Source organism: Lynx rufus, unplaced genomic scaffold (genome assembly GCF_022079265.1).
Source record: "Lynx rufus isolate CCGP_SWC_20201006 ecotype Redwood Valley unplaced genomic scaffold, mLynRuf1.p SCAF_30, whole genome shotgun sequence".
In the NCBI taxonomy this organism is placed as follows: domain Eukaryota; kingdom Metazoa; phylum Chordata; class Mammalia; order Carnivora; family Felidae; genus Lynx; species Lynx rufus.
In genome coordinates, this window is record NW_025814846.1 from 3,849,366 (window position 1) to 3,861,604 (window position 12,239).

Genomic DNA, 12,239 nt, shown 5'->3' on the forward strand with positions numbered 1-12,239 from the left:
AGCGTAACAATGAGATGCTAGAGTAGCACTCAACCCTTCAGGTTGTTCAGGTCTAAGGCTCATGGGGATTAGAACACTAGAACCAAGAAAAATGGGCAAGGGAAGAGGAAAAGAACTTGCTTCCTCAGAGGGAGGGTGAAAAGAGCAAGGGAAAAAAAATACAGCCAAGTAATGGGAAGTGAGAGATGGCCTCCCACCATTGATGCCTCCCTGTTCTCTCGCTCTTTTTGGAAACTTTCCACTTAGAAGCTCCAGAGCAGCGCACTTGCCCCTCGAGCCTGGGCTTGAGGAATGAACCTGGGGCAGGCTGGGAAAGTCTTGCTTTGAGAGCCGCCGCCCTGGCTGAGTGGTGCGGAGATCGCAGGGAGGAGTCATGGGACGAGAAACGGAAAGACTACATCTCCCAGGCCGCCATGCTTTCCAGCTGGAGTCCCAGGGCGCCCGCGGCTCCCCAGTTTCCGTAGGGAAGCGCCGGGCTACTGCAGCTATTGTGCGTAGTGATATCGCCCTCCTCTTCCCTCTCGGATGTCTAGGGTGGAAGGCTACGTTTTATTGCCTCCTAGGCTTAACCCGTCCGGAGACTAACAGAACAGCAGGCTGGCTCCCTTGGACCAAGAAGAACTCTTGGGAGCAAGAACACTTTGGTAACGCAATCCCAGGGTGCGTGGAGAACAGTTGGAGAAGGAGCCGGAGTGCTGAGGCTCGGCACAAGGGTTCGCTGGGGCTGGGCGGCAGCCCTGGCTTTAAGAAGGGGGAGGGGACAGTACAATCAGGGCTGCCCGCGGAGTTCGGCAAAGGAAATCTTCAGCTAGCTCGGGAACAAGGAGCGAGGAGAGGAGAGTTCCAGCCCCAGCGCTCACCACAGCCTACACCCTGGGCGGGCAGAAGTGTCACGTTTGCAGTTGCTCTGGAAGGATCCCGCTGCTCTCCGGGGGCAAGCTGGGCCGCCTGTCTGGGGAGGCAATGCCTTGGGGGCATGCTGCTTGCTAGGCAAAAGAAGCCAGCCCGGGTCGGACCGCATTAGTTTGCTTTGCGTGTCACCTGAAGCAATTGCCGGCCTCCCGCTTCCGGTACAGGCCAGCCGGCTCTACCCGGGAATCTCAACCGAACAGGTACCTGTCCTCCAAAGGGAGGGAGGCTAAGAATTTCCCAGGCGGGACCCACACTCAATCTTTCCCATCTACTCCCCTCTACTGTGTCGCTGATGCTCTTGGTCTTTGTGTCTTTCTTCTCTTTCAACCCTCGCCATCAGAACCATGGGGCACCCCCCGCTGGAGTTCAGCGACTGCTACCTGGACAGCCCTGATTTCCGCGAGAGGCTCAAGTGTTATGAGCTGGAGCTGGAGAGGACCAATAAATTCATTAAGGACGTGATCAAAGATGGCAACGCGCTTATCAGCGCAATGAGAAGTAAGTGGAAGGCTTCGATGGATGAGCCGTTTCCTTGAGCCAGTGACTCTGGCCTTTAAGCTCTTCGACACTACAGGGAAAGGGAAGATTCAGGGTGATTCCCAATCCTGTTCTCTTAGGCGAATGGGTTTCTGAACACTTCGGCAGTGGGGTCAGTAGAAGTGGAAGGTGGTGGCTGTAACTAGAACTTTGGGCCTTTCCCTTTAGTGGCCTTGACCTTATAAGACAGGATCTGTACCTGTGCCAAGGAATCTCTTACTCTGCACCTATTCTTACTTGGCAGGTTGTTCCGAGGGGGCAATTTGCCTGTACTGTCAGACATGTTGGGTAAGGAGACATCTAAGCTGACCAAGGAACTGCCCCTAGCACCTCCTAGAGAGGAGGGGATTGAGGCCGGCAGCTTGAGTAATGATTTGTCCCAGCCCGTAGTCGCTACAGATACAGATGGGGGCAGAAAAAAATTCCCTATCTCAACTTGTTTTCTAAGGAAAGCACCCTTGCCCCAGTGATTTTTTTTTTTTAAGTTACTGAGCTAAGGTTTTGGTCAAAGTCAGTCTAAGCTCAGAATTATTGGATGGCCTCACATTCCACTGCATTTTGCTTGGGGGTGAAATAAAGACCTGCCTAGCACCTGACACAAGGATCCCAGCCCCCCCAAGGAGCATATTATAGGGCCAGGGTTAAGAGCCACTGGTCTGCAGGAATCTCACCTAACTTAGCTTTCCCAGTGGTCACAGCTAACAGCTGTGGGACCCTACCCCCTTTCCCTACTTGTGGAGTTTTTATTTCTGCTAGTTGGCAGAAGACTTAGAGTAAGAGAAAGAATAATAAACATTCCTGACAGGAGTGCAAGCAAGCTAGCCTTTTGTGCCAGAGTGTACCCAGAAGAATGGGGGGCAGTGATTGGGTGGAGTGATCATTTTTTCCCTTCTTGGCTGAAAAATGACTGCGAAAAATAAAGTCACTGGTCAGAGTTACTTGTAAATATGTCCTATATATTTATAACTTTTTTCTGAATGGATTTATCCCCAAAAGACTGTGTCTAAGTCCAGTGTGGTGACCTCCTTTGAGGCAAATACAGCCAATGAAGAACAGGGAGAAAGGCAGTGGTAACTGCTTTTTTATGCAGCTCTTACTGATTTGCTCCTGGGAGTCCGCTTTCACTGCTGGTGTTGTCTGCACATTTGGTCAGAATATATGAATTGTCCAAGTTCCTGCCAGTCACTTGATTGAGCTTGATTATTTAACGCTTTGTATTATTGTGGTCTAAATAAGAGCACACTCTTGGCAGCACCTTAAAGATGGGGTATTTTGAAATACTGATCCTTAGAGACTTCTAGGCCAGCTTTTGGAGTATGTTGCCACTTAATCAAATTTATTGAGAGGTTAAAGGTATGCAGGTTATACCACAAAAGTAGTTAGAAAGGTTGAGGGCTCATTAAAAAGGAAAGAGGAGAATATTTGGATTAAAAAAAATTACTTACTGTGATAAACTGCTTGGTGTAGCCTCTGCAGTCAAATATAGCTTGTCATAAGCCCCAGGAAGGGGATGGTTTTGAGAAGTGTATGCTAAGCAGAAAGTGTTTGTGCTAAAAAGTGACCTGCTAAGGCACAGCAGAGAGATTCAGATTTTTAAGAAAAAATAAACAGTGCAATAAAACATTTGAGGAAGGGCAAATTTTTGTAAGCTACGGGCAAGTCATGGTTTTTATTCCTTCCTTCTTTTCTGAGACTAAGAGTGGTAAGAGTCAATAATTATGCAGGCCTAAACTTTTGCAGATGGGTAGAAGATCCAAGAAATCATTTTGGCCCATGGGGCTTCTGGATATTCAGGGTGGTTTTCTGTTTGTGAATATACATAGAAAGCCAAAATAGGACAGGTAGGAAATAAAACAAAGCAGCTAACCCACACTCCATTTCTTTCCTTTAAGTTGCACGATTCTAAAAACATGATTAGGTAGAGGCACAAGCGGGATGTTTCCTGCTGTCTTGACCACAGTAATGTTGATACTCCCACTCTACTTCCTCACACTGTGCTAGCTTTCTGAGAATAAGTGGGGAAGCAAAACAAAGGTATACTTTTGCTTTGTGTGGAGGAAATAGGAAAAGAGAACACCGGAGCTGGAGTTAGAAGACCTGGCTTCACCATCTTGGGATAAGATGGTACAAATTGCTGACTTTATCTGTTAAATGGGGGGAATTATACCCACCTCACAGGGTTGTGGTGAGACTCAAGGGAGTAAATAGATTATGAAAGTGTTTTGTAAATGGAAACAGCTAAGCATTGGAAGTTGTTGATAACATGTCTTTAGGCTAATAATGTATCTGCTGGTGAATGTGTATTTTTAGTGAGGTTTCTGAAGGGAAATGCATAAGCAGAAGTAGTTGGAAGCATATTTTTTGCTATCATCTTATTGGAAAATGTCACTCCCTTCATTGATTGGCATGTCAGCAGTTAATTTTGTATTCATATGTGGGGATTTGTTTTGGCAGTTGGAGTCTGGCATTAAAGTCATGAAGAATTATAGACACCTTTATATTTAACTTACTAAACTGACTATCAGATCAAATGGCTAGTGTTCCTAGGAACCAATGAAACTTGGTGCATTGTGCTGCAAAAACTAGTTGCAGTTTTTGTTAGAGTTGTTAACCTGGGTGGAACTTGATTTCTATGTTTATTCTGCTTGTGTCTGATTTTGTACAGAGCTCCAGATGAGGTTTTAGTCACAACTGTTTGTGATGATTTATTCATTAAATGTAGGTCCCTTTTGAATATTTACATTTACTTTTGTACTCATAGGTCATTGATGTTATGAATAATACTCACCGTTTCTCCCTTGGGGAAGTGGTTTATTTCCCCCCTTTAAATGTGATCTATTTATAATTGTTGGAGTACAAGATGATGATTATAACATAAACTAATGGAAAATAAAAACACCATCACTGAAAGGTGAATGTATTTCCTGCTTTTCTGTTTGTCCTTTGTTTTTCTGTTGGGAGTTTGGTCCCTGATGTTTGAATATTTTCTAAGCACTCACACTAGGTATTATTCAGAACAAGTGATGTGGTTCCTTCTTATATCACAGTGCAATAGAATACACTTAATAAATGCTATATATAGTTCACTGAACACATACCATTCATTCAGTAAATACTTGTGCCCATACTGTATTCAAGCCAGTGTTCTCAGGGCTATCACAGGTGCGGCAGAGTAAGTCATAGATGGATCCTGCCATGAGAGAGTTCCTAGACTAGTAGGAGAGACAAGACATGGGTAGAGTTCACTATCATGTATATCATAGATATGGATCAGAGTCATAAGAGTGGAACAGGTGGCTACTGTGGCACATGACACTAGCAGGAGAGCTTATTTCTTGGTGGGAGGACAAGGAAAAGTAAAGGAGGAAGTAGCATTGGAATTGGGCAGAATTAATAACACTTATTGCTTGTTTAACTGTTCCCATGTGCCAGGCATTAAAATATCATAACAGCTTATGAGGTAAGGATTATATTCCCATTTTATAGATGAGAAAACTGAAGTTCTGAGGTATTAAGTAACTTTCTCAACTAAAAGGGGCAAAAGTCTGAATTAGAACCCAGACCTGACTCTAAAGGCCCTGCTTATTTTGCTGTGTTGGACTGTATTCAGGGCAAGGATTTCTTGTAGTAGGAATGATATAAAGAATGTAAAGGGCCAGCAGATAATTCAAGTCATCTGCAATATGTAGGGTGCAGGAAGGAGTTTTGGGAAATGAGGTTGGAATAGAAGGTTGAGGACTTGACTGTGCAGGAACCTATTAAGTACTTCAGATTTTCCTTTGTAGATAGCATAAAGATGTTTTTGGTAGGAAAGAGGCATGGTTCGAGCTGTGCTTTAGGAAGATTCATCTGAGCGTGACATGTAGGGTGCGAGCAACTCCACACAGATATTTGTGACTTTTAGAAGTTAATTGGCAGCTTTAAATTCTCTTTGATATAGCTCAGGGGTCAGAAGGCCTCTTCTATAAAGGGCCATATTTGAAAAAAAATTATTTAAAAAATTTTTTAATGTTCATTATTTTTGAGAAAGAGAGTGAGAGTGGGGGAGGGGCTGAGAGAGAGGGAGACACAGATTCTGAAGCAGACTCCAGGCTCTGAGTTGTCAGCACAAAGCCTGGTGTGGGGCTCGAACTCAGGAACTGTGAGATCATGACTTGAGCTGAAGTCGGACGCCCAACAGACTGAGCCACCCAGCGCCCCTAAAAATTTTTTTAATGCTTATTTATTTTTGAGAGAGAGAGGGAGAGAGAAGCGAGAGAGAGAAAGAGAGAGAGAGATCATGAGTGGGGTAGGACAGAGAGAGGGAGAGACACGGAATCCAAAGCAGGCTCCAGGCTTCGAGCTGTCAGCACAGAGCCCAATGCGGGGCTCAAACCCCCAACCCTCGAGATGATGACCTGAGCCAACGTCGGACACTCAAGTGACTGAGCCACCCAGGCACCCCATGTAAAGAGTCATATTTTAGGCTTTGCAGGCCATACAGTTTCTGTGGAAATTACTTAACTGCCATTGTCATGAAAAAGCAACCATAGATAATATGTACATGAAATGAAAGTGGTTGTGGTCTAATACAACTTTATTTATTGACATTGATACATGAGTTTCAGTTAATTTTCATATGTCATGAAATATTCTTCTTTTGAATTTTTCAACTATTTAAAAATAGAAAAATCATTCTCAGCTCAGCTGGGTGGGGGGGCAAACAAAAACAGGCAGCAGGTTGGGTTTGTCTCACTGGTGGTAGTTGGCAGACCTTTGATATAACTAGTTAACCTAAAAACCCCAAATGGATTTTTATTGGTAAGGCACTGAAAATAGCTAATGGTAGAACATAATGCCATATTTCACATTTCCATCAACTAGGTTTACCTTGGTGTGCTGTTAATTATGCCCGATCTGGATTCAGGGATCATAGGCTCAAATGTGGTCAGAGGCCAAGGAGAAAACAGAAAAGTATAAAGCTGTTGGACATGGGTTAATAGGACTGGAGTGATTGGGGTAAAATATCACCCCTTTCAAATGGACTTTACCTTCTTTTTTTAAAAAAAAATGTGATAAAATACATCCACAGCCTGTATTTAATCAGGTTGCAACTCCAGAGCTAGATGATCTAACTCTATTAGTCTATGAGTCTTGGACACTAATGGGCTAGGGAAATGAAAGACAATAGTCTCCAGATAGAGACTTCTCTGGGGGAAGGACTACTGGCCACTGTTTGCAAATGAGCAGAGGCAGAATGATAGTATAATGGGAAAAAACTCTAGACATGATGACTAGATAGTTGGGTATGGTTCTCTTACCAATGGGGTCTGTGACCTTGGGAAGTCATTTTGCTGGGGCCCCAGGTCTGCAGCTTTACAAAGGTAGGGGTAGGCAGGAGATCTATAAGCTCACTTTCAGCTCTAACATTCCATGACTTTTTTTTTTTTTGCATCGCATATTGTAGTTTAATCATTTGGGAAAGGAATGACTAACCCAATTATAGGAAGTTATTTTATCCCTATGTAAATTTTCACATTATTTTAATGTACATGTCAGTATTTAAATAGAAAAAATTAAACAAAAATATTAGTCTTTCAAAAACCAAGGATAACATACTTTATGTATGTTTGTATATATAAAACAGATGTCAGAAAAAAAAAATAATTTCCCTAAGCCCACCCATATACATGTACAACCACACATACATAGGCTGTCTAGGACTAATGAAAACTTATGTTTTAAAAGAATGCAAAAGATGCATTCTGTACTAAAAATGTACATTAGGTTGATAAATAGAAATAATATAATTTGTATAGGTTTTATAACCTAGTCTTAAATTTAAAAAAAATATTACTTTCTTATATCCTATACTTTTAAAGACAAGAGTTTTAGATGTTTATAGTAAGGTAAACCTTTTGGGGGTGCTTGTTCAGCTCTTGCTTTGACAACTGGGGCACCTATGTGATAAGTGCTTTCCTGGAAGGATGGGTTGATTCCATCTTTGAGGCAAATTTGATCTTGAATATCCTTAGTGGAGCCATCTCTACCTTGACACAGAAATAACCTGGTTGCTAGTTCCAACTCTGTCACTAGTTTGCCGTATGGTATTGAATACATCTTTAGCTTTGTGAGCCAGAGTTTTCCCATTTTTAAAATTGGAGTTTGGGTCAGTAAGCTTTAGAGTTCCTCTTGGTTTTATCGTTCTCTACTTTCTGGGCTGTACCTATCTTGCTCAAATAGTCAAGCAACCTAAATTGGTTCTGTTATAAACTTTAGAGCCAAATAATCTTTATTCTGGATGAGCAGGCAAGGGGAAAATCAAACTGATATGTCCAGTATGCATAGATGACTTGAATCATGTTAACTTATCTGACTATCTTCTTTTTTTAAATATTTATTTTTGAAGTAGAGACTGTGTGAGTGGGGGAGGGGCAGAGAGAGAGGGAGACACAGAATTCAAAGCAGGATCCAGCCTCTGAGCTTTCAGCACAGAGCACGATGTGGGGCTCAAACTCATGAACCATGAGATCATGACCTGAGCTAAGTCAGATGTTTAACCAATTGAGCCACCCAGGTGCCCTCTGATTATCTTCTTGATGAATGCTTCTTGAAAGATGTCAACCTGATGCCCTTTAGTTCTGTCCTGAATAGCTCTGTAGTGAGAGTGACCAAAGCTTTTAATCCCTTTGGGGTGGGTGTAGTGTAATGGTATGCAGGGAGGAGTTGGTGATGTAATATACATTCTCAGCAGATATCCTGTCATTATGCTGGTGGTATTTGTACTTTGGAACACATGGGGTTATGTTAGATATTCACCGAAGTCAGATCAATGTCATGGGTATGTCATATGATATTACTGTTAGTAGATATTAACCAGTGTCAAAGGGAATTTGGTGGAGGCATTATTGTCATGTTCACTGAGGGTCCTCAGAAGACTAAATTCCAATGTCTAAAATAGTTGGACTAGTAGTGCTGTAGGCAGTAGGGTGGAAAAATGAACCAAACCAGCCTTGCAGTGTGACCATTTATAAGATTTTTTGTGCTGGGGAGGGGGAATGGTACTGTCATGGGGTAGGGAACATTATGGCTTGACTTGCTTGTTAAGGAAGGGTTTTCAATCAAAGTTAATAGTGATGAAGGGAAGTTACTTTTCAGCTTCATTTTTATAGCCTCACTTTTTATTTTTATTTTTAAAAAATTTTAAATGTTTATTTGAGAGAGAGAGAAAGAGCACACAAATAGGGGAGGGGCAGAGAGAGAGAGGGAGACAGATGATCCAATAGCAGAGAGCTCGAACTCATGACCCATGATATCATGACCTGAGCTGAAGTCGGATGCTTAACCAACTGAGCCACCCAGGCGCCCCCAATGTAGCCTTACTTTTTAAAGCATAGCCTCAGACTCGTTTAATATAGCATCTGTTTCTCTAATCAGTTACTACAAAAGTTTCTAGAGTTTTTTTTTAAGTTTATTTTCAGAGATAGAGTGAGCTGGAGAGGGGTTGGGGCAGAGAGGGAGAGAGAATTCCAAGCAGGCTATGTGTTGTAAGTGCAGAGCCTGACGTGGGGCACAAACCCAAAACTGTGAGATCATGACTGAATTGAGATCAAGAATTGGACACTTAACTGACTGAACCACCCAGGCTCCCTACTACAGAAAATTTCTAAAGCCTACGAAGACCTAGAAAGAAATATGGTTTACCAGGAAAGCACCCTGGAAATCTTGAGTCAATTTTTTTTTTCCTAGTGGGGTAGAGTGTCCTCATGATGCTTTGTTGGGCTTGCATCAAGTGCTAAAGCCTTGCACAATATAAAGCCAATTCAATTTAATTCAACATGGATTTACTAAGCACCTATATGTGTCAGGTACTATCTTGGGAATTGGGAATATAATGGTCGATAAGGCTGCTATGGGCTCTCCCTCTTGGAGCATACATTAAACATCTGATTACTCACTTAAATAATTTAATTACAGTTGTGAGAAGAGCTATGAAGAAGTTCAGGGTATGATGAATATTCTTTCACGTTAAAAAGAGGGGCTTTGTGGGGGAAAAAAGGGAGCTAGATCATAGGGATGTAACCGTCCATAGGAAAAAGAATAAACTGAAAAGGAAGAGCTCCGAAGTCAAAGCTACCTGTTTTACTCTCTTGGTAGTTAATAGTTCTGATAATGAGCTAGACTCTTCAAGTTAATGGAGATTTTCTCAGAAACAGACAGGGTATGTATATCTCATGTGGACTTTAGGGAAAATTTAAAGTACCTACTATTTCCTTCTTCTTTTATAAGTATATTAAATTTTTTTTGGTAGATAACACATGAACATGGTACAAAATTCAAAAGGTACAAAAGGCTAAACGTTCTCCCTCCTCTTATGTCTCAATTCCCCCATTCTCCACCCTAGAGGCAACAACAGGTAGCTGTTTATCCTTTAAAAAGACTTTACCTCATTGCTTCTTTTAACTTCTGCTTCCTCAAGAGTGTGTTTCATTGTAGGCACATTTCTAGCCACACTGGGGTAAGATTTCGTAAAGATTGTGTTTGGAGGGAATGGTAGATTAAAGACATCAGAGGGGAACCTAGGTGGCTCAGTCAGTTAAGTGTCTGACTTTAGCTCAGATCATGATCTCAGTTTGTGGGTTCAGGACCTGCGTTGGGCTCTGTGCTGTCAGAAAAGACTGGGTTTGTAGCTCCTCAAAAACTGACACACCCAGAGTCTTGTCACTATTTAACCTGTCTCAAAGCTACCTAGAAAAACCACATTTGCAGGGCTTCTCCTTACTTTACCTGACTTATAGCTAGCTCGGTGTGCAAAGTTCTATCCCCAGAGTGTTTTACATTATAGCTGCCTGAGACTGCAATACCAGTAGGGTAAGCAAGAGTCTGGCCAAAAACATGAAAAGAAGAAATGGGGAATGAGATACCCATCGGGGACTTTGGAAAACTCTGACATATTCCTGGAAATCTAGAATGCCACATTCATGCTCAGGGCTGTGCATGTGCCTAGAAAAGACCTGAGAAGGCTCCAATTTCTTCCCAATGGCTGAACTTGAAGCAGAGTTGTAAACTGCCTGGCTGAGTATTGAAGGAATGCCCCAAAATATACATAGAGCCCCTTGGCAAAAGGTGGAAGACATAATGGTTCAAGACATTTAAGATCTCTGAAAAATCACTAGCTGGCCACTAAGCTAACTAAGCAGAGATGTCAGTGGCAAGGAATACAAACATTACATAATCAGTCCAAGAAAGACACCAAACAAAGCAGCAGCAACAACAAGGATAACAACTTTTGCTATCCTAGGGTTCAGGATCTGATTTCTAGAGGTACCATAGTAGATTGTGTTAAATGCCCAATTTTCAACAAAAAAATTATTAGGCATGCAAAACAAAAATGTATGGCTTATATGCAGGAAAAAAGCAATCAGTATAGACTGTCCCTAATATGGCCTAAATGTTAAAATTTAGACAAAAATATTAAATCAGCTAATATAAACATAGTCAAAGAACTAAAGGAAACCATGTCTAAGGATTAAAGAAATGCATGAGAACAATGTATCACCAAAGAGTTATTATAAAGAGATAAAAATTATAAAAAAAACAAGTGAGATTCTGGAATTGAAAAGTAAAATAGATGAAAAATTCACTAGAGAGGCTTTATAGCAGATGTGAGCTATAATAATCATAATCATAATCATAATAATAAAAAAATAGGATAGTAGAACTTGAATATATGTCAATTGAGATTATCCAGTTTGAGCAAAAGATGGGAACAAATGAAGAAAAACGAACAGAACCCCAGAAACTGTGGGACACGATCAGGTGTACAACATATGCATAATGGAAGTCCCAGGAGAAGATAGATTGAAAGGAGCAGAAAGAATACTTGAAAAAATAATCGCTCAAACCTTCATAACTTTGATGAACAACGCTAATCTCCAGATTCAGGAAGCTAAAAAACTCCAAGTAGGATAAACTCAAAGAGAGCCATACCTAGATACATTATATTCAAACAGATGAAAACCAGAGACCAAATCTTGAAAGAAGTAAGGGAAAAGTAACTCATCAGATAAATGGGATCCTTAATAATATTAAAAGTTAACTTATAAATAATCATGGGGACCAGAAGGCAGTGGGCTGACACATTCAACGTGCTGAAAGAAAAATAATGGCAACCAGGCATTCTGTATTCATGAAAACTATCCTTTATCCTTCAAAACACAAGGGAGAAATTAAGACATTCTGGGATAAACAAAAACAAAAACTGAGAATTTGTCACTAGCACCTGCCCTATAAGATATACTAATGGGAGTCCTTTGGGATGAAATGAAATAATGATGAATGATAACTCAAATCTGTAATAAATACGAAGAGTACCAGTAAATTAATGATATATGTAGATATAAAAGACAGTATCACTGTCTGTTAGTAACTCTTTTTCTTCCCTACCTGATTTAAATGGCAACTGCATAATGCAATAGTTATAAAACTATGTCAATGAGCTAATGATATATAAAGATGTAACACATATGACAATACAGCGGAGAGGAAACATTTATACTGGCAGCATGTTTCTGCATACTTTCTAATTAAGTTAAAACTAATCTGAACTAGATTGTCTTAAATTAAGATGGTAATTGTAATCCTGAGGTCAGCCACTAACAAAATAACTAAAAGAATATAGTGAAAGAAACAACAAGAGAATTAAAGTAGTATAATAGACAATATCTATTTAACACAGAAGAAGGTAGTAATGGAAGAATAGAGGAAACAAGAAAAGACATATAGAAAATAAAATAAATGGTAGACATAAA

General features: G+C 40.9%; 1 protein-coding gene across 1 annotated transcript in view; it reads left to right on the top strand.

Annotated features, from left to right (window-relative positions):
- Nucleotides 1–536: 536 nt before the first annotated feature.
- Nucleotides 537–12,239, top strand: part of OPHN1 (oligophrenin 1) — a 593,683-nt gene continuing 581,980 nt past the window's right edge. Inside the window, exons 1-2 of the mRNA XM_047092574.1 lie at nt 537–1,112; nt 1,253–1,410. Of these exons, the coding sequence (XP_046948530.1) occupies nt 1,257–1,410 (154 nt within the window). The 5' untranslated portion in view covers nt 537–1,112; nt 1,253–1,256. The remainder of the gene's footprint in view (nt 1,113–1,252; nt 1,411–12,239) is intronic.